We start from the raw sequence: 22,949 nt of genomic DNA on the forward strand, positions 1-22,949 counted from the left end.
ATTTAGAAAACCAAGGGGCCGAGCTACGCTTGGCGGATGAAGAAGGGGTGGAAAGAGGCGCGAGATCATCAAGTCTATCCGTTAACCATTCCTGGAAGGTATCAAGGTCCCTCTCCAGATGGCCGGATAGGATACAGGGATAATCCTGAAGCGTTTGAGTCAGATTCTCTGGAGTAATTTTATGTAGGGGTCTTCTGGGGTGCCTGAGGAGGTCTGAGTTAGTGTATGTAGTTTTACTTCTGCCCTGGATCAAAAAACTGATCAAAGTGTGGTCAGACCAAAGAACAGGGGTAGGCTGGGACATAATAAGGGGAAAAGTGGAGAACACTTGATCAAGCGTGTGACCCTTGTTATGCGTTGCACTAGAGATGTAGGGAATTAAACCAAGAGGAGCAGTAATGTCCTTGATTTTTACCGTTTCACTGTCCAACTCAACGTCCATATGGATGTTAAAATCCCCTAACATTATGCAATTTTCCACCTTCAAGCAAAGAGAAGTGATAACAGATTGAAGGTCCTCAAAGAAGGAACCCCGCAAACCCGGGGGTCTATAAACAAGAAGCCCGGTAAAGGATTGATGCGGGGAGAGTGCAATGGAAAAGGCGAGGGATTCGCAGCCAGGAATAGGCAGAGATGGAATTATTGAGCAGGCAAAAGATCTTAGAACTGCAAGAGCAACACCACCACCTTTCCCCACTGTCCTATCCTGTCTGTAAACAATATAATCTGGTGGGAAGGCTGCCGCGATGTCAGGATTAGACGATTCGCAGAGCCATGTTTCTGTGAGCAAGAGACAGAGTGGTTTCTCAGAGGTGAGTAGCTCAAAGATGTCCAAAGCGTGCCTGTGCAATGAACGGGTGTTAAGTAGTAAGCACTTAAACTGTTTAGACGGGGATGGACGGGAACCCTCACAAGCCCGGTAGATGTTAGGATACCAACCGCATCCTGGGCAGCAGCATTTACCTTTAAATCGTCCAGGAAAAACATACCGACAAGTAGCGGAATTAGGGTTAAAGGAAAGTAGATCCTCAGCAGAGTAAATAAGCCTGTGTCCAGAGCCTGCCGACGTGCCGACCGCTGCCGTGTCGCGGACGGGCGCAGACGGGCAGGACTCTGGCACGACTCCGGCACAGATCCGGCGCGCCCGCTGAACGCGTCCGCTGCGCGGAGTCATCCCTGCCCGTTTTTATGACGCCGCAAATCGCGTCAGAAAGCCCAACCCTACCCAAGATGGCGGCCAGAAACCGGAGCCTGCCCTCGGCGTCAACACTCAGCCGAGAGCAGGTCCGGTGCTAGAAGGTAGAGGGTGAGAAGGGGGCTAAAGCGCTACAAGCGCAGGGGGGTCACTGCACAGAATAACACAGTGATAATACCACCTTTAAAGCACAATAAAAACGCAGTGCAAAAAAGCGAGTAACAGTATTTAAAAACGAGTACAATAAAGGGGAAAGGCAAGAGACCTCCCGGCTTCCGCCTCAGGAGGGGGAAAAGCGTGCAGAGTCAGAAATTACCTGCACTCGCCCTCTCGTCCCTTTTATGACGCCGCAAATCGCGTCAGAAAGCCCAACCCTACCCAAGATGGCGGCCAGAAACCGGAGCCTGCCCTCGGCGTCAACACTCAGCCGAGAGCAGGTCCGGTGCTAGAAGGTAGAGGGTGAGAAGGGGGCTAAAGCGCTACAAGCGCAGGGGGGTCACTGCACAGAATAACACAGTGATAATACCACCTTTAAAGCACAATAAAAACGCAGTGCAAAAAAGCGAGTAACAGTATTTAAAAACTGGTACAATAAAGGGGAAAGGCAAGAGACCTCCCGGCTTCCGCCTCAGGAGGGGGAAAAGCGTGCAGAGTCAGAAATTACCTGCACTCGCCCTCTCGTCCCTTTTATGACGCCGCAAATCGCGTCAGAAAGCCCAACCCTACCCAAGATGGCGGCCAGAAACCGGAGCCTGCCCTCGGCGTCAACACTCAGCCGAGAGCAGGTCCGGTGCTAGAAGGTAGAGGGTGAGAAGGGGGCTAAAGCGCTACAAGCGCAGGGGGGTCACTGCACAGAATAACACAGTGATAATACCACCTTTAAAGCACAATAAAAATAATGTGTTTGACCCGAAAACCAGCTTGCAGAGGACATAGAGCTGCATTTTCATCTAACCATTGATGCAGCCTTGTGAATATAGCCCTGCTAAAGAGTTTTTGGGTGGTGTCGATGAGGTCTGGTTTAAAAATGTGCAGTTGGTTTTCTTTAGATTATAAAACAGCGAAAACACAGGAGGCTGTTTAAATTACTTTGAAAAATTCAAATCTCTTTGAGCAAAATTCTCACTATTTGGAAATAACTCCTGCTTCAGTTTACAGAGCATTGCTCAATTACCAGGTTGCCTATTCATATTGCCAACGGACAGCAAACGATATAACATGTTTTTGGTGCTAGAACAATACAATCTGCAAAGTAAAAGCCAGTCCGAAAAAAAGCCAGTCTTACCATCTACCTGCTTACTAAGCTAAACAATCATTGTTAAAAAAAAGTGGACACACCTAAGAAGAAATAAACTTTTTTTTAAATTTTTAAGTATTCCAAAATAACAGAAACCTTCCCCAAAAAAAGAAGAACAGCAGCAAAAATTCTATACATTCACCCAACACCTTTGCTCTCAAAGATGAGTTTTGATACAATGCGACAACAATGCCCTGCAGCTGGAATTTTTGAATTCACTGCTCTTTAAACTATACAGCCTACCTTCCCAGCCAGTAGAAGAACAGGCTGCCATCACCAAACTCGAGGAATACTTTAGAACAGGCAAATGCCTTGTTAACAATCCAAGACTCTGCAGCAGTTGTCTGGCGCTGTAATGTTATACAGAAACTGTCCCAATGGATAAAGTAGGTTAAAATATCCCTTCAGAGCACCATTGAGCGTGCTCAAGGTAAGCACTACAATCACTTAGTTTGGGTTTGCACTAAAGAATGCTCCAACAACAAACACATGCCACAAAAAAAACTATTTTATTAGCGACAAACACATGACAAAGAAAAAAATGCAATTTTATTAGCGTAACAATATCATGAAAAAATGTGAAAATTAGTTAAAATTTCGATACACTAAAGCATAATTAAACAAGCAAGTTTTAAATATGTGCTGCCGGGGGAACATAAGTATTGGTAAACAGTAAACGCTGTGCAGCCTTAACAAAAGAAAAAAAAGTTTCACAACTTTTAGGCTCAGGGCCACTGCACCTACTGCACCACTTAAATCATAACCCTAGAGCCTCCAATATAACCGCACTTCTGACTGCCTGTTTAGTTGTAAAATGTAGCAATAGTTGGTGTTCACTTGGGTGTTTAGAACTTTTGGTCCCAGTGCCACTGCACCTTCTGCACCATTAAAATAATTTGGGGACCGAATGTGGCCCAACAGCTAGGGCAGTCGACCTTGGAGCTGGTGAACGGGGTTCGAGTCTCAGCAGGGACGCTAAACATTCTGTGATTCTGGGCAAATCACTTAATCTCCCATACCCAACAAAAAAATAAAAATGAATGATTCTGTCCGTCTGTAATGTAACTGGTGCTCATGTAAAGCGCTCTGATACCTTCGGGTCTAGTTTGCGCTATATAAAACTCCACTTTTTCCCAATGACCATAGTGCCTGCAAGTATCTGCAATTGTGACTGCCTGTTCAGTAGTGAAATATAGCAATATTTGGTGTTTAGAGGAGTCATGACAACTTTTGGCCCCAGTGCCACTGTACCTGCTGCACCATTTCAATCATGCCCCTACTGCCTGCAAAGTAACTGCACTTGTGACTGCCTGTTTAGTAGTAAAATATAGCAATATTAGATGTTTTCTGGTCTGCCTAGAGCTTTTGGTCCCAGTGTCTCTGCTCTAGAACAACAAAGGAGTGACGAGAATTATAAAAAGGAGAGAGAGAAACCAGCCCAAGATGACCTCACTCAAGTTTTTAGTTTCCCAAATTATACAGCTAAGCAAACAATGCTAAGAAATGTAAGTACACAATATCAGGATATATGACTAGATGAAAAAGCAACTTTTGTTAAAATGTAGAACCCTCACTCATCCACATAGTTGATACAATGCTTCATCATAGGGTTCCACCAAGGAAACCGAACGTCTCCTTGGTGTGCTGCCACGCCTGAATTACAGCAGAACTGAAATGTGCAGGACGTGTGAAATGGTGCTCAGAGGGATAAGTGAATTAAAAGATGGCGGACTGAACTCCAAAAAAACTTTAATGAAGAGTCAGGCCACGATCATTAAAAACAAGTGGTTCGGACACTAATGGCTGTAAATCTGAGCCAAATATATTCTGTGGTATATATAGGTCGACATGTTTCCGATTATAATTGCTCGCTCAGCAAAGCTTTCCTCAGGACCAGAATAGAAAAAATAAAAATCCCCAGGCGGTGTACGCACCCTAAGGCGTACCCTAACCTTTGGGATGTCTGTGTATGTTGAGGTAAACTCACAGTTTTACCCGGTGTAGGTTATCTCAGAATTCCCAAGGTCTACAATTTAGAAATGGTGTATTGTGGTGCTACATGAGCACCGCGGCAGGGGATCTCTTCATGACAAGGATAGTTTTTTCCTTGGCGACTCCCCACACGCAACCTAATCAGTGCACATCCGCGGCCCGAACGATGGTGTCACTGCACCTGCTGCACCATTGTAATCATGACCCTAGTGCCTGCTAGATAACTTCACTTGAAAACGTCTGTATAGTAGTAACATTTGGCAATATTCTGTGTTTAGTGGGGTCCCTAGAGATTTTGGCCCCAGGGCCACTGCACCTGCTGCACCATCTAAATCAAGCCCCTTTTAACTGCAAGGTAGCTGCAATTGTGACTGGCTGTTTAGTAGTAAAATACAGCAATGTTCGGTGTTTAGAGAGAAAGATCACAAAATGTAAACAGTAAACAGTATCCAGCGTTAACCAAAAGTAAGAACGTTTGAACCACCAACGCGGATGGGAATGAGTAGTTAGGCTACTGGAAACTGATAGAGACAGAGATGGGAGAACAGGCTACAACCAATAGAAAAGGAGAAAGGTAAACTGGCAAGCAAACGGACCAATAAAAAGTGAAGACGGGATGCAAGTCACTTAAGATATATTAAAAATACTAGATTTCACAATGAGCAGGTGAAACCTAAAAATGGAGTTGTATGTAGAAACTATGCTTACTGACATTTTTGGTTCCAGAAACCTGTTGCACTTTCTTGTGGTGGAAAGCGTGCACAGATCCTTGTGGCGAGGCAGTACCCAGGCCTGCCCCTCCCCCACGCCCAATAATAGCCAAGCTACTAAACTATTGAGATATAGTGCTCCGGCTGGCATGTGAAAAGAAGGACAATAACCAAAGGAACTGCGTGGCATTCTTCCCACATTTTACAGTGACGGTGCAGGCAGCCCGTAAAGAGATCTTGCAGATCAAAAAGTACCAGAAGGAGGTGGGGATACCCTGCGTGATGCACTACCTGGTCAGCATGAATACAGATCATCACAAGAACACAAAAATCTTCACGACGTCCAAAGCAGCAATTGAATTCCTTAAAAATCTCTCCCAGTGCCGCTGTGAACAGTCAGATGCAGAGGTCGAAAATGAGAGCACCGTAGTTGCTTAGTGCAAGGACATCACTGGTACCCATTGAATGCAATTTCTTTTCGACCAGGGGTGTTGCTTAAAGTAGCAAATACTGTAACAAAGTATATGTTATGGGGCCAGGTGATTCAGGAGGGGTAAGCTGATGTGGAGAAGGATGTATATGGCCCTCACTTGCCCTGGTGAAATAAATTGTTTCACTTCTTGACTGGCCCGCTGCCGGTCTAGTCCAAGGCTAAGAGCCCCGAAAACGTCCTTCATGCTGACTGGTTCAGTGCATAAGACCTGGCAGACCTTACACAGCTGGTTACTAATGTGTCTCCCTGCCACCTCCGCCCAATGGGAGGGGTACTGGGACTCTGGCCACCCCTACAAGGGTACACTCCACATGTACTACCACTGTGTTATACCAGCTTATACTGGTGATTCTCATTTTTTGTTTACAGTTCTAGGCCTTTTGTCTCTAGGTTATGGGGAGGCCTTTGGCATGATTGGGATGCTGAAGTGGGAGGGGTTAATGTTCTTTGTTTTTGTTGCCAAAGATGTCCTATTGATAGCTAACACTGCGGCATGCTGCTTCACGTGTTGTACAGAATGTTTCTCATTTATACAATGTGATCATGGCTCAGCCACCAGGACGTATATCCCTTTTAACCACATGTGCGCTGTGCTCATTCTCCTGGAATGCTGACTTTTTAAAAAACCCATTGTTCATGACGAGCTGGGCTCGTCATCAGTGTTTGAGGAGGCTACACCATGACGAGCCCAGCTCGTCATCAGCCTCGAAGGGGTTAACCTGGAATGTTCGAGGGATTAACAACCCCTGCAAAACACGTCAAGTGCTTGCCTATTGAGACAGACACCACATTCAAGAGAACGCCATGGGTGTCTGTTAGGCGGCAGTTCGACTGTCCTCTTCGTACTCTAAGGGAGTGTTGATATTAATTTTAAAAAGCTGTGCCCTTTACTGTAACTCACACTGATACAGACTATCAAGGCAGATACGCCATAGTGCAGAGCAGCCTGTGAGGCACCTTGGTGACCCTAGTGACCACTTGCGAACCAAACATTGACGACCTTAAATTCTATACACAGTATTGAAATGCCTTGCATTCCATACAGCTGTCCGCTATCCTGTGGGGCGGAGACCTTAATAAGTATCTAGATCCGATGCAGGATTGGTGGGCAAGGACAAAACGCCATGTTAATCACTCTGCCGGAGTCTTGCTTGGAGGGTATGTAGGAGTATGGACTAGTGGAACTACGGAGATTACAAAATCCTGACAGATGGGAGGGAACCTTTACCTCCTTGTTGCATAGCTCATGGTCCTTTCTGAACTACTGGCTACCCACACCGCACTTGGCAAATGAGGCAGATTATGCACACCCTATCCCACTCAGTGCTATGTTGTCACAAAAATGCACAGATGTGCCTAGAGCTGAAATTAACAGCACATTCCACCGCGAAGGCTTGGAAGATACTGGGAGAATGAGATTAAAAAACACTACCTTTATATGCTCCTGCACTCGCCCTGAAATTCCACCCGGCCGTATTGGTCACCCACGAGGCTGGGGCACTTGCCATGTTTGATAAAGCAGGGCTAAAGATGCTAGGGTAAGTTTGCCTAGAGGGCCAGTTTATTAGGTTAGCGGATGTCACACACGTAACTCCAGACACCATTATGAACATTCACATATTATCGCCTTAAGGCTACATGGAGGGAACTACATCTCTCTATCCCAGCAGAACTACCTACGCTCATAGTGCCTGTTGGACCTGGTTCTTTTGGCAGGGTCACCCCGAAACTTTTTGCTTTTTCCTAGACTGTTTCTGGAACCTGGTGTTGGTGATTTTAGGCCTCTGCGCACTTTTTCACTGTGGTACAGTGTAAAGTGCGTGAGCTCTCTGTGTATGTGGTGAGAGTCACCTGCCCTCCCATAGGAATGAATGGGGAATATGTATGCCCATGGTAGTTCCTGATGTGTGGGGAGTGCAGGGTCGAGTTTGGTATGTGCGAACTCGTCAGATTGAATGCTGCGCAATGATATATGCGGCATGATTGTGTCTAGTGTAGAAGTGCCACTTTTAGAAGTTGGCATATTTGTGTAATTTGTGTCTGGCGTGTGATTGGCTGGTGAGCCTGACTCCAAGAGTCTGGGAGGGTCTGCCCCGGTGGTGAATGGAGTGTTTAGCATGCTGATGTGAGGGGAGGGGTGCACCTGGGCCTAAATAGGGCTGGGCTTTCCCCACACAATGCTGGCTCCACCCCCTGTGGTGCGTCTGATGTCCCTAGCCTGGCCTGTGAAAGGAGTTCCATATAACCAGTTGTAGCTGGTTCTCACACTGCCTGCACCTTGCTAGACAAAGGATTTCTCTGCATAAAAAGGGGCTGTGTCCCCTTACAAAATGTTCTTGTTTCCAACTTGAATCCTGCCAGGGGCGTGCTGCTGCTTGGGCCCAGGGGAAGGCTTGCCTCCCTGGGCCCTGCCCAGCCCCTGGATACCTGATGGACTTGTCCTGGACCCCTGAAAGGACTTTTAGCTGGACTGTTTGTTGCCCTAGCGCTGGGAGTGCTTATTGGTAGTCTTGCTGATGCCACCGCGCCTGGAAAGGCTTTATCTTTGCCCATAGCGCTTGAGAGCGCTTTTTGTGTACCTAGCGCTTGGGAGCGCTGTTTATCTCAGCCGGTGCCCACCCGGCATTTGCCCCGATCTTTGCCCAAAAACTGCTGTGCCGCTTTTCACTGCCGCAGCCCGGGGCCTACAATCATCAGAGACCTTGGCCAGGGATTGCGGAGAAAGATCGAAGCATCTGCGCTCCCATTGGCGGAGAGCGACGAGCCCCCTCAGTGAGGCCGCGCTGGGATTGGCTCAAGCCCTGCCGCAACATCGGCAGAGCCGCGCAGCGATTGGCTGAGGCGTCAGCGTCGTCAGAGGCTCGTCCCGGGAGCCGCGCTGCCATTGGCTGACTCCCGGGAGTCTGCGGAGGCTCGTCTGCAGAGCCGTGACCGGAGATGTGCTGAGAGCCCCGCCTGCTGCTTGTGAAAGAAAACCCAGCACCCAGGAACGGGACCGGTGCGAGGGAATCCGGAGCTGAAGGAGAGTGCTGTGGCCACCCCCGAGACCGGTAAGTGGGGCCGCTGTGGGCAGTTGCAGGGGGAGGGGGGCGTCGGGGCACATTGCCGGTGCCCACCACCCATGTGCGCTCTCAGTGTGAGGGCACCGGTGCTGTAGAGCCTGTCGAAGCTCTTCCGATGGTGGGGGCACTTGTTACTTTCAAGTCCCCAGGCGGGGGACTCGACCGAAGGCACGATTAGCATTTCGAGCCCACGAGAGACTCCACCGAGAGCGGGAGCAGTTGTTGGTATGCACAGAACGGCCCCGGTTTGCAGCGGACCGCTCCCACGCTAAAGGTGCATTGTACCTAGAGTTCAGAGGGACTCCCACGAGCGGGACCATTGTCTTTTTGAGTCCCCGGGAGGGGGACTGCCACAAAGCAGGCGTCACCTTTGTTGCGGAGCCCCGAGAGGCTCCAGGCGCCCCAGTTGTTGCAAAGCCCTGAGAGGCTCCGGGCACAGTTTGTTTTGAGCCCACGAGGCTCACCCGGGCATTTTTGTTTTAGAGCCCAGAGAGGCTCACAGCCCACATTGTTTAAGAGTCTTGAGAGGCTCTTGGGGTCACGAGTGTTTTGGCCCCCTTGTGTTCTTGAGCCCACGAGGCTCCAACGTTGGCATCCCCATTATCTCTACAGCTGCCCAGCACTTAGTGGGCAGCTGCCACGTTTAGGCCTCTGACATTGGGACACAGGGCGACCTAGCCCCAACAAGGCCAGTTGGCCTAGGGACTGCCGCAGGTGGTGGCTTATGTAGTTTTGCGCAATTGTGTGGTTTTTCCTGCACCTCTGAATGTTTTTAGGCATCATGTGTTTTTGCGCTATTGAGTTGTGTTCTGGCACCTTTGAATGTTTCTATGCATCATGTGTCTTCCTTGTTCTTACACCTCTGAATGTGTTGGTTTATGCATCATGTGTTTTCCTTCCCTGCACCTCTGAATGTGTTTTTTATGCATCATGTGCCTTGTTCTTACACCGCTGAATGTATGTTGATGCATCATGTGTTTTCCTTCCCTACACCTCTGAATGTTGTGATGCATCATGTGTAATGTGTTCTTGCTGATACCCCTAATTGTATTGTGATACTTAGGTGGTTGTTCTTTCTTGTACAGGTGGTCCTAGTGAGTGGTTAGGGTTGCGTAGGTGGTACTTACCTGTTACCAGTGGTTACTGGTTGTGTGCTATATTTGCTAATTTGTGCTACAGTGATTTTATATCCTATATTCTATGTTCTAGAAGTGCTATTTCTACTAAGGCTGATTCTGACAGTGGCCCATGTGGCCCTGTCCTGTAAATAATCCCTTGTGAATATTTCCCGTGCCAGTTGGCACAATGTATATTGTGTGATTACTATCTGATGTGTTTTGACAATACAAAAGTTATTTTTATATAACCTTGTGTGGAGTTCCTTTTGTGGTGTGTCTAGGATGTTGTTGCTGTTGTGTGCGTGCGTAAATGCTTTACACATTGCCTCCGGGATAAGCCGGTCTGCTCGTGCCAAGCTACCAAGGGGGTGAGCAGGGGTTATCTTGGCGTGTGACTCCCTTGCCCAGACTAGAATGGTGGTTTCTGCCTGGCTTTGGCGTCAGCCTTAGCCAACCAGAAATAGCCAGTTCTAACAGTGCCCCAAACCTTTCTTACTGGTCCCACAAGCAGGAAACTTATTACAAGGTTCTATAATGCAGCTCAAGGCGATGGGCTGCCAGCCCAGAACCCAGCATTAGATAGACAGAACATTGCCTTTGACACTCCCTTGATAATAGAGGAATAGGGTTTCTGTTACACATTAATTTGAATGTTCAAGCCAATTTGTAACCTGTGAATTATTTATTTCAAGTATTTACAACAAATGTATTATACTCCTGCTACGCTGTTTGGATAATGTTTGAGGGAGACTCGAACTGCTCGCAATGTGGGGTACATGATTACTTGGCCTAGTCAAACAGATACAACCAGCGCATCGTAAATTTGTTGGTGGTGGCTATGCTACTGGCAAATCGAAGAGTGGCCAAACACTGGTGCAAAAATCTGGACCGAAGCACAAACAATTGCTACTTGACATGGCAGCTGGAACTTTTTGCAGAGGAGCTGCACAGCTTATATACGGTCGGCTCCTGACATGACCCAATGTATTGAGCGATATGGGAGAAGGTGTAGAGAGGCAGTAGGGTTGGAATGCTTGTACTGGCATCACTGTTATTTTTTTTTTTTAAACATGTTTTTATTGCAGAATTAGAAACCACAGTATACAATTGCTCAACCAGTTCACTCATGGCGTCCCCCCGCATCAATCGTAAGAATGTATACCATACACAGCCATTCAGCCCGCATCCCGGAGGCCGGGTGGCGCAGTGTCCCAAAGAACAGGAAGACATCATGGTGAGCGTCCCTATGGGACAATGGTCGAAAAGAACGTTTTACGTATCTGCTTTTACCCCCCCAACCCCAACCAATAACAACATCAGCCATCCCACAAGAGCAGGTCAACGCTACCAAGCCGCTATCGTTCCACCCCCGTGCTCCGTGAGGCCCACCACGTCTACTCCGTGTCCCACTGCCATCTCCCGCTGGCAACCTATGCCCCACAGGCCCATTCCCAGTCCCGGAAGCACCACCGCGGCAAGCTATCTTCTGGCTCCTAACCCACCCCGAACACCCTCGAACAACCCCCTAGTGTCCACTCCCCGGCAACCGCTAATGGTGTGTGTCATGTTCCCGATTGTAGTATATGTCCCACTACAGCATCAATTGCTACCACGGACTAGTATGCCTCGCGGCGTCCTCAGGACCTATTCACTCAGTCCTCATCCTCCACCAACGAGTCGCGCAAGGCCTGCACCACCAACTCCCACGCACGCGCTGTATCCAAGGCTTTCTCATTATCAAGCTTGACAGCCTGCTTCATTCGGAGCACACTCTCACACTCTGACCACCGCAGCAACTCATTCCTCCACCTCCGCACCGACGGTCCTCCCTTAGATTTCCAGTGCCACGAAATCTCTCTTTGCGCTAGTATCAACCCCAGGTTAATGAATTTGCTCGTCACCTTGGTGTGTTTAGTGTGCGGGAACCAGAGCAGCAGACACGCCGCCATATCAAAGTCCACCTCCCTGTCAGTCACTTCGTTCAGGAGGTCCCCCACCTCAGCCCAGTAGGCCTCCAGATTCGGGCAACTCCAGAACAGGTGATCCATGTCCGCCTCCGGTGACAAGCACCTCGGGCACCGCGCGTCCTGCACCTGGAAGTACCGCTTTATCTTTTCCGGAGTCAGATAGGCCCTATGTAACACAAAGAAGTGCACCTGCTGGAAACGCGCATTCCTCGTGCCCTTCCACGTACGCCGTAAAATATGGCTCCACGTCGCGTCCGGTATGGGCCTACCCACACTTTCCTCCCACTTCGCATTGAGCCCCAGGAGCGGTTCCAGTCCCTCGTGTAACATCCTATTATGGAGGCAGGTCACCGCCTTAAAGGTGCCCGCCGCCATTACTACGTACTGGCACGCCATGGTCGTGCCCGGCTCGACGAGCCCTCCCTTCCAGTGCTTCTGAATAGCCGCCACCACCGCCGCATGTAAGAGGAACCCCCCGTCAGGTAGCCCAAACTGTTCTTGTAGTACTCCGAAGGGCGCCAAGGCCCCATCAACATACAAGTCCCCTACCACTTGAAGTCCCGCCTCCTCCCACTCCAGCAATGGGGACCAATCGCCCCCGTGCGGTAGGGCCGTCAGCATGCCAATCGGTATCTCAGGCGCATACGGGCGGGTCGCCTTCGCCCTCCTGAGACTCCTCTGCCAGCATAACCTAAGCGTCCGCTCTTCCATAGTGAGGCCGCGCAGCTCCAGTCTCTGCTGCATAACAATATAGGCCAGCACATGGCGCTGTATCCCCCGCTCACGATCACACTCCGGTCCCCGAAACACCCGAGCCACGTGTTGCGTAAGAACCTGGAGCTGCGCCGCCAAGAAATACAATTCAAAATCAGGGACGGCCATCCCCCCCTCAATCTTAGGGCGTAGTAACGTGCTCAGTGCCACTCTACGGCGGCCAGGCCCCCACAGGAAACCAATAACCATTGTCCTCAGGTCTCGAAAGATCCTCTGAGGAATCCAAATGGGCAGCGTTCGAAAGAAGTACAGAAGCCGGGGGAGCGCCACCATTTTCAAAAGAGCAACCCTACCGAGTACTGTCAGTGGAAGGGTCGCCCAAAAATCCATACTACCTCTCAGCGCCCGTACACACCGTCCGACATTGCCCTCTAATAGCTCTGCGGTCACGTGGTAGATACGGACTCCCAAATAAGTGAAGCAAGATGGCTCCCAGACCACCCCCAGATCACGCGCAGGGCAGGGCGACTCCGCTCGTAGCGGGAACACACAGGTCTTCGCCCAATTGACCTTGAGGCCCGACAACTGGCCAAATTCCGCTAACAGGTCCATTGCTCCTTTTAACGCCCGCTCCATGTCGCCCAAATACAGCAGCAAATCATCCGCATACAGCGAGATGTGGTGTAGCTGCCCACCGCTGTCTATCCCCTCGTACCTGTCTCCCGACCTAGCATGGGCCGCCAAGGGTTCCATCGCCAGGGCGAACAGAAGGGGGGAAAGGGAGCACCCCTGTCGCGTGCCCCTACCGACCGGGTAAGCCGCGGACACCAATCCGCCCAGGCGCACTCGTGCCGTCGCTGAGGAATACAGCACCTTCGTCCATCTACGGAACCCCTCACCAACACCAAACCTCTCTAACACTCCCTCCAGAAAAACCCACTCCAAGCTGTCGAAAGCCTTCTCAATGTCCACCGACAGTACCGCCGGGGCCCCGTTCACATCCGTCACAGCGTCCATTACCCCCACCAAGCGACGGATATTCAACAACGTATTCCTCGTGGGGATAAACCCTGCCTGATCCCTATGCACCAGGCCAGTCATATGCGGAGCCAGCCTGGTGGCTAAGATCCTGCTCAGTATTTTGTAATCCACCGTAAGCATGGACAATGGACGATAGGACCTTACATCCGTCGCATCCCTGCCGGGCTTAAGCAGAGGCACTATCAAGGCTTCCCTCATGGATCTAGGCAAACCCCCCGACTCAAAAGCTTCCGTGTACACCACCAGTAGTCTGGGCGCCAAACTATCCACAAACTTCTGGTAGAACTCTATCGGCAACCCATCCACACCGGGCGTTTTATTCCGCGCCATATGCTTAATGGCCGCTCTTATTTCAGCCAGTGTGATCGGCCCGCCCAGTTCCGCCGCGTCCTCCTCGTCAAGGACCGGAAGCTGCCTCGCTCCCAGATACTCTGCAATATCGTGGGCCTCTACCCCCAACTGACTCCGATACAATTCCTCATAATACACGCGGAAGCACTCCAGTACCGCTACCTGAGAATATACCGTTTCCCCTAACGCGTTACCGACGCTAAGGACCGGGCAGCCCCTAATATCAGGATTAGCAAGTCTGGCCAGGAGCGTGCCCACCATATCCCGTTCAGCATGGGCTTTAATGGCGTATAGCCGATAATCGTAGCTCCTCAACCGTTCCGTTTCGGTAGCGACCGCCTCCTTCGCTTCCAGCAGCCGGGCCTGTAAGTCCGGTCGGGTCGGCCTGCGCCGCTCTAGGTCTCTTAGTTTCACTTCCACTTTAGCAAGCGCATTCAACACAGTCGTACGCGCGCTCGAGAACCTGCCCAGGCACACCCCTCTCACCACCACTTCGATTGCATCCCACTCAGTGGACCTACACGCAGTGGAACCCTCATTCTCATCGAAGTAATGGTCAATGCCCTGCTGGACCGCTTCACTAAACACTGAGTCCTCCAACGTGTCTGGCTGGAGCCGCCATGTTGGAATCGCCGAGCGCTCACGTTGCCACTGGACATGTATCAATAGGGGATTATGATCTCAGATAGTTCTGGCTAGGTATTCCGTATGAGAGATCAATGAGGCCAGGGGGCCACTACAGAGCACCGAATCAATTCTCACATGTAGTGCATGGAGGGCTGAGAAAAAGGAGTAATCCCTAACATCCCTGTGTTGTTCCCGCCACACATCCAGCAACCCCCACCTATCCTGCCAATCCTTCCTGTGCATGGCCAACTTGCGTACCGGGAAATCAACAAGGGGAGGGTGAGACCTGTCCAGGACCACATCTGTAATTGAATTAAAGTCCCCTCCCAATATCACCGGGCCCGCTAGAAAGGAGGCCAAGGACCCGGAAAGGCCATCGAAGAATCGGGCCTGATCAACATTTGGCGCATACACACAACAGAGAGTCACATCCCGGCCATACAACCGCCCCTCCACCGCCACAAACCTGCCCTCAGGGTCCACCACTTGGTTCAGCACCTGAAACGGTATCCCCGCTCTCACCCATATCAGTACCCCCCGTGCATAAGCTGAATAAGTGGTACCAAACACCTGGCCCGCCACCTTTTTTGCAGTGCTGCACATTCCTGCTTCGTCAAATGGGTCTCCTGCAGCATGGCAATCTGAACCCCCCTTCGCACTAAATACGCATGTACCTTGTGGCGCTTGACCATAGTCCGCAGCCCTCGGACATTCCACGTCAGGCATTTTAAATTAGGTAACGTCCCCATACTGATAGTGAACATTCCAAGTCAAACAGTGCCAGTCCGTGCACACACCACAGCAGTTGCCCCCCCGAAACAAACATTGGAAAAGAAAACACCCCGAACCCCACTCCCCAGGACAGAGCCTACAAACCCAACGTCAGCCCCGGTCCAAACCTCAAACCAAACACACATCCGTCTAACCTGCGGTCGCCACCACAGAAGGCCTTAAGGGCCCTGGGGGGTGGGTTATCGCCGACCCCAGCGAGCGGAGCCCACGCCCCGCGCCCTCCATCCCGTCATGCCCAAGCGGCACCCTGCCCGGCAACCCACCCATCTCCAGCAGGATACCACCCTACCAAAACCGTGTCCAAGTTCCAACGATACATCAGCCACAAAAAATTCCATCAGATGTCTGGGGGGAGACCACCGGCCCCTTCGAACTCTCCGCTTCCGAAAGGTCCTCCCCAGTCCTGCCACCTTCGTCGCCAGTATCCGTCTCCGCCAGTTCACTACCCTGCTGGGACCCCGTAATGGCCGCCGTCGCCGCCAGAGCCTCTCTCTTGTCCGCAGCCATTTGGGCCTCCCGTTTCTCCCGCTGGCGCCTGTTGCGGGACCGGATCCGTTGAGATTGTCTGACCTGAGGTGTTTTAGGCCGATCCCGTCTACTCCTGTGTGACCTGTCCGTCCCGGCCCTGTACGATTCCAGCCACTGCCAAGCCTCGTCCGGGGACTGAAAGAAATGCGTGGTCTCATCCAGGATGACCCGCAGCTTAGCCGGGAAGAGCAAGGAGTACTGAATGCCCTCTTCCCGCAGTTCCTTCTTCACCGCCAGAAACGATGCCCTGTTCTTCTGGACCGCCTGGGTGTAGTCCGGGAAAATCGTGACCCTGCTGTTCTCCACCTCAAACGGGCTCGACGCCCTAGCCCTCTGGATGAGGAGGTCCCGGTCCTTATAATGGAGGAGTCGCACCACCATCGGTCGGGGAGGGCGGCCCAGCGTTGGCGGCAGGCCGGCACCCTGTGGGCTCGTTCCAGGGTAAAGAAAGGAGTAAGCCCCTCCGGTGCCACCACAGTTCGAAACCAGTTTTCCATGTAGGCCACCGCATCCTCCCCTTCAATTCGTTCCGGCAGGCCTACTACCCGCACGTTGTTCCGCCTATTGCGACCTTCGGCATCCTCCGCTCTTCGCTCCAGCGAATCCAACCGGGCCAGGATATCCGTAATCTTGTGTTCCGCGGTCACCACCGACGGTTTCAGGTCCGATAGGAGCTGACCATGGTCCTTGACCTTGTCTGCTAACTTCGCATGGTCCGCTCGCAATAGCCCCAGCCCCGTAGCGACTTGTGCAATGTCCTGCCGCAACGCCTCCTTGGTCGAGGCGATAGCGTCCAATATGGCATCCAGGCGCTGATTCAGCCGTTGCTCCTGGTCCATCTGTGGGGGGGTCTCGCCCACCTTGGACAGCGCCGCCGAGTCCTCCTGTCCCAGCTCCAAGGCCGCCGTTCCTCCCGAAGCCGCCATCTTAGGTAACTGCGCCACAGGCAGAGAGATTCACCTAGTCCCGGCAGTTGCCGTGTGGAAGGCAGGCGTCCCAATAATGTACAGGATCCAGTGCCCCCTCTGATGCCCGCTGCTCCAAGGACCAAACGGGTTGGTACCATCCCTTCCTCCTTCCCCTCCTCCGGGGGAGGAGGGGAAGGAGGAAGGATAGCAGCAAGCAATCGTCCCCGAAGCCCGAGCCGCGTCGGGTTACCGGTCCCCCAATCTTCGGGACCGTCTCCACAGTTCCCACAGCGCCAGTCTCACAGCAGTGTGTACCCCCTCCAGTCGGTGCCAAGACTGCTCAATGTCGTCGTCCGGAGCCGCTGGTCCGCCCCGCCGCCATTTTCCTCACACTCTCGGCGACACCTCGGTTGTCGTTCATCGAGGTTTCCCCGGGGCCAGCGAACCCCCAGCAACCAGCCACCGATGCCCAGTGGCCCCCCTACACTTCGTAGGGCAGAATTGTCAACCACGGGTCGCGCAGGGTGCAGGAATCAGGAGAATTAGCGGGATTCCACGCGGAGCAACGAGCTCACGCCGCCATCCCGATTGGCGTCCAAGCCACGCCCCCCACTGGCATCACTGTTATGATACTGCAAACTTGATATGCTTTATTACATGCTGCAATTGATGGAATATGGTTGCTACCTTATTATATATGCTCACAATCAATAACAAAATGCAATAAAAAAAAGTGTTCACAATAAGGGGTCTCTCTGACAGCAAAGGTTGCCTGTAGGGGTATCAAAACAAGAAAGGCAGAAAAACAGCAGCCACGGGTATTGAACTAATTATTGCTCTCGGAAGGGACTAAAACTGTATAAATATTTTTCATTTTCAACTCATTTCAAAACCTTTCTGTTTTTTTAAATATTAGACAGATGACAGACCACTATTCATCCTTGGGAATCCATGGAGGGTAAGTTCAAACTCTTATGATAAAGCGCACTGGTCTGAAAATGGATTATTCATCTGTAATGCAACTGAAAGTCGTATCATGGAACAGCTTCCTGTTCCTCCTAAAGTATATAAAAAAGTGATGGGTGGAACACACTGCTTTATGCAATGCTTCATTTAATCTCAGCCACTGGTAATTACCCGACCCGCATCCCAATACATTGTTATTTTGCACACCATTCCACCTCAGTTTGGACCAAGCCATGTGAAACTTAGTTCTGACCCTGCTCCAATGAGAAGAGTCCAGCTGGAACTGCCGGGCCAGGTCCTCTCTGTATCAGAAAACAAGCAACCTAGGACTGTTTCCTCCGAGTTAGAGCTCATCAGCCAGGTAAATCTTGGTTGGAGGGACACAGTGTGCGTGGCACGTCTGGGCATACCCGTCCAACTTAGGACGGCTCACTAAAGTATACAAAAAGTGATGGATGCGAAGCTTGAATCAATCTTAGCCTCAGGCAATTACTCGAGCCGCGTCCCAATCCATCGTTATTTTGCACACCATGACTGAGACTGACTGGCTTATAGCTGGGTCCAAACAGAGGTGGCATGGTGTACAAAATAACAATGGACTGGGATGCAGCCCTTAGAATTTACCAGAGGCTGAGATTAATTCAAGCATTCCATTCATCACTTTTAGTACATTGTATCCTGTTCCTCCTAAGCAACACCTATTATGAGCATTACATTTGCAAACATAAAGCAGGAGTACACATTATGGGTATATTATTGTCAAAGTAGTACTCCAGATGAGCCCTGCAGAAGGAAATGATAATTCATATATATGGTACTGATGAACAGCATAATGCAAGCAGAATCGTAAGTGTAGTTCTACCATCATATAAAACAGAATTTACGTTTGGCTCACGACTCTTTGTTATGAAATCTTTCTAACGTCAAATAATTCCCAAAACATTAGTTTAAAAAGTAATAAAACTAAGAATTGAATTAAACCAAGTCAAATTAATATCAGACGTTCGGTTCGGAGAAATATAAACAATCCGAATAGGCACATCACTTTTTGCAGTGGCAGTTTTACAACACTTTCTTGGATAGAGACACACTCACTTTAAAAGAAAAAAAGATGACTAAGTACCTTTAGTATCGCCAGACGTCCTTATTTCAATTCTCTTTTCTAATAAAATTCCAGAATATTGTGTTATTACCTAAAAAAAGAGAATGTAATTAGTCTCACACCGAAAAATACATTCCAGCCATTGTACACAAACAGTTGTTTACTCAATTAAAAAAACTTAAATGAACACCTGCAAACAATTGGAAACAAGCATTTGCAATGCAATAGGTCTCGCATTTATGCACGTTTTAGCTATTGGCATTGTAAATGACAATGCCTTTTATTTATGTTTTAAAAACGAAAACAAAACCAACAAAAATTCATGTTTTATGGATAAATAGAACAAAAGGACAGATGAACATCTCCCAGTGTCACTAGAGTGTTCAGTGACATATTTATTGGTTAACAAAGGCATGTAGTAGGGTCATATAGTATAACTCGAAAAGCAAACTTTAAACAACATGCTTTTCCACTAAACTGTAACCTTCACACGGCTTCCACCTACCCTGTGACCTGAACCCCTGAAGACACAAAGGGCAAGGCATTAAAAACCCAGGAGAGCTTAATACTGGTGTTGATCTCTACGGAGGAAGAGTCTGCGGAATCCAGGACGTGCCTAAAATACATGTTGGAAAAGACATTCCCTTCTGGGATTAGTTCATGCCCCTCTTGAAGTAGACTTTTGGGGAGGGGCTTCATCAACCCCCCTATCTCCTCCCAGTGACAGCGTTCTTTTTTGTAGAGCAGTCCAACCAAATTGGCAAGCCTCCACTAAGTGGCAGCTCCACCGGTCACAGTGTTCCTGGCAACATTGATCTTCTTGCTCCGTGTACCTGGAGTGAAGCATCACATGTAGCCTGAATGGAGCCTCTCTTCGTCACAGTGTGCAGTAAAATAGAGTCAGGTGGAACCTGGCCCCTGATGAAACTAGGTCATCTGGGGGCCGCCTTCAATTTCTTGTCGACCTGAATGGTGACAACTCTGACCATGACCAGGTCTTTGGAACTGTCTGTGCTGCATTTCAACATACTTTTCAGCATGGACAGTTACTAGACAGATCTTTCAGTCTTGGAGAAATTCTTAACCAGAAAATCATCATTCCACTCAACCATGTAGAGTTTGGCCTTGGGGTGTTCCACCGCTGTGTCTGGGAGGGTACGTCTTTACTGGGTAGTGAAACAAATTTGGGTACTCACTGGGAATAATATAATAGTCCTACCAATGGTCATTCCCATTCCCGGGTGTGACAAGGTTGTTGTACGGCATCTGAGACCCTTGGTCTGAGTCATTATGGTCAGAGTGGAATTAGAACTGAGGCGACGGAAGTTGCAGTAATGGACTAGTGGTCCGGTCCCTTACCTTTATAAGAATTGGGAAGGATCGAAGCTCCTCGGATATCTTATCCTCAAAGGTGAGCCTCATTTTCTTAGGTATGTGAGGCATGTGTGGCTGGTCCTGAGGGAGGAGCCAAGCCTATCCAAATAGTTGGGTGAAAATAATGCACTGCATACCATCAGGCACCTAAGGAAGCTCAAAGCTGAAGGGAGTACAATTTCGGCATCAATGTAATTTTTGGCGCTGATCTTGGGGTGGGTCTCAGATTTTGCCAATTCCAGCTACAAGGATGGCTTCTCAGATGCTCTGGGTGGAGCCAACAGTGATGGGTGCCGAGGCCCCTTGCTAGAGGCTTTCCTTGAGACGAAGGGATATCCTGGGAACAAGAGGACTTGCAGCCTGGAGCCAGACCTGTAGGACAGTGCATTGTGGCCCACCTCAGGGCTCAGCTTTCAATTCCCATGGCAGGAATGTTGGGCATTGATGGGAGGGAGCTTTCAAGGTTGATCCCCAGAGAATTGATCCTTGGGTGAGCGTGCTGGAATAGAGGTTCAATGAGTGATCTTTGTATTAGGGCCTCTGCTCTTGCACAAAGGGAATTCTTCCTCCTCCTTTGCCTGCGAAGCATCAAAGAACAGAGTCTCCAGGTTGAATTCTTCCTGTGTCAGTTAGCTACCCGAGGGCCCAGGCTCTTATGTCTCAGAGCCTATGATGTCATTAGGTCTTAAAAGCTCGAGGGTTTCAGGGGAATCTTGAAGCTGCAATCGTGTCAAGTTCCCTGCAGCATTCATGGTGGTAGTGGACAGCCTTCTTAAAAGCCAAGCAAGTCGACTCCTTGTGCTATGGAGACAAGGCCAAGTCACATCTGGTTGGACTAGGGGACTTTAGAATTCCATCAGTGCAGAATTGGAAGGATGTCTACTCCATAACAACCTCTCATAGCAGTCATTCTCAGTACAACATAACTGAAAAAGGTATGTTGCACTGCATGGAGTAGAATGCTGTGTGCTAGCTGATCTGGTGAAGTGATTTTTTTTCATCACTGGGATCAGATTCTCAACAACTGCCAGGTGGTTACGGAAAATAGACTTCATCAATCCTGGAGCTGGCACTGGAACATCTGAACCAGATGGTGGAAAAAACAATCTGAGGTGGAGTCTTTGTCCTGGTGCATTGTGCACTACGGGAATAGTCAACAAATATCTTATGACGTGAAACTTCTTAGAATGAAAACAACATTCAAATGTACATACCAAATACTAGGTGGCAGGAGTCTGCAAAAAAAACATATCCATAGCAACACATGCACTGTATAGTATAACCTGGAGCCAACTTAACAAGCCAGTCAACCAAATGCAACTTCTTGATTAAAAAAATTGACAAGAGGACTAAGATGTTTTTCACTCAGTGAAACAATTAATACAAAGAAAAAAGCAGTTTAGAAAATAGGGCAAAACAGAATCAGTTGTTACAGAAGGATACAGCAACTTTAGCCAGCTATGAAAAGAATACATGATCAGGAATCAAAGTCTGACAATGCTTCGGGATACTGCTCTGATATGGGTGATAGGGGTACATTTTGGGGGACTTTAACAGTGCTAATATGTAAATGATCTTACAGATACCAATACTCAAAGGACAGAGCCTCAATTTTCTGTGTTTGCTTAGGAATTTTGATTAGGTAATGGTTGTGCCACATTATGGAGCTAAAGTAAACAGGGACAAATATTGAAAATGTGCATAACTTATAAAGAATCTATCTAATGTGGAACGATCAGAGAACTGTTGCAGAAGATGGTAATTGAGGTTTTAAGTACAATTTGTAAAGCACTGAGTGTTCTTGAAGGAAGCTAAACTGTTAATTTAAAGAAGTAAAAATCATAAAAGGACTAGTTTATAAACTTCTCCAAAGAAGAATAAGTCTTGCAGGAAGTATTGTATGATTATAAGCTAGTCATAGGCATTCATTGACGAGCTAATGTAAAATAAACCAGTCAGTGATCAAGGAAAAAGCTAGGTGAAGTCTGCAAAGTCCAGGTCCATGTAAGAAGCAGAATCTACACGTCTTTTGGCCTCGTCCGACCTTTAGGAAATCTTTCATGGGAACTTCTTGGGAGGAAGGACTAAGAAAAAGTCAACATGAATGGTGTACACGATGAGGAATTAAACCTAGCACCCAACAACAAATTTGAATAATTTACAAAAATAAAAAGTTTGAAAAAACTGCATACATTTATTTTTGGACTTTTCATACCTCAACTGCTTTGTCATACTGTTTATTGGCGATATACAACTCAGCTGCTATGTTAACATCTTCCACTGCAACAAGACTCTGGTGTTTTGCTATTGCTTCTTCTATGACTCCAATAGCCGAGGACACATCACTAGCTTCATAATAACTCCTAGAAAAAAACACAAATTAAGATACTGCATTTTATAAAAACTGGGGAAAATGTAGGATTATTTGCAGCAGAAAACAAGGATGCTCTCTCAAGGGCTACCCCACGTCTTTATTGACGACTAACACAATAATGCAAAATGTTGATTTTGAAATCTTTCATTTGGATCATGGTAATGCCCTGCTCCAGGGCCTCCCGAACACCACATTGGCACTCCCTTTAAGGGCATCCTGGAGGCTACAGCACATCTCACCCAGGGCTGGAACAAAAATCCTCACATCACCCCGGGACTGAAGGAACACCATTAACTCGCACAGCAGGCCTGTGCCATCTTCAAAACCAGCTACATCAT

General features: G+C 49.1%; 1 protein-coding gene across 2 annotated transcripts in view; it reads right to left on the reverse strand.

Moving 5' to 3' along the window:
* GTF3C3 (general transcription factor IIIC subunit 3) overlaps positions 1 to 22,949 on the reverse strand; it is a 310,738-nt gene that overhangs the window by 155,697 nt on the left and 132,092 nt on the right. For both annotated transcript variants that reach the window (XM_086955414.1, XM_086955413.1), the window contains exons 7-8: positions 22,453 to 22,600; positions 18,885 to 18,954 (exon numbers count right to left, since the gene is read on the reverse strand). In XM_086955414.1, the coding sequence (XP_086811540.1) occupies positions 18,885 to 18,954; positions 22,453 to 22,600 (218 nt within the window). The remainder of the gene's footprint in view (positions 1 to 18,884; positions 18,955 to 22,452; positions 22,601 to 22,949) is intronic.

Source organism: Lissotriton vulgaris, chromosome 2_1 (assembly GCF_964263255.1).
Source record: "Lissotriton vulgaris chromosome 2_1, aLisVul1.2, whole genome shotgun sequence".
NCBI lineage: Eukaryota > Metazoa > Chordata > Amphibia > Caudata > Salamandridae > Lissotriton > Lissotriton vulgaris.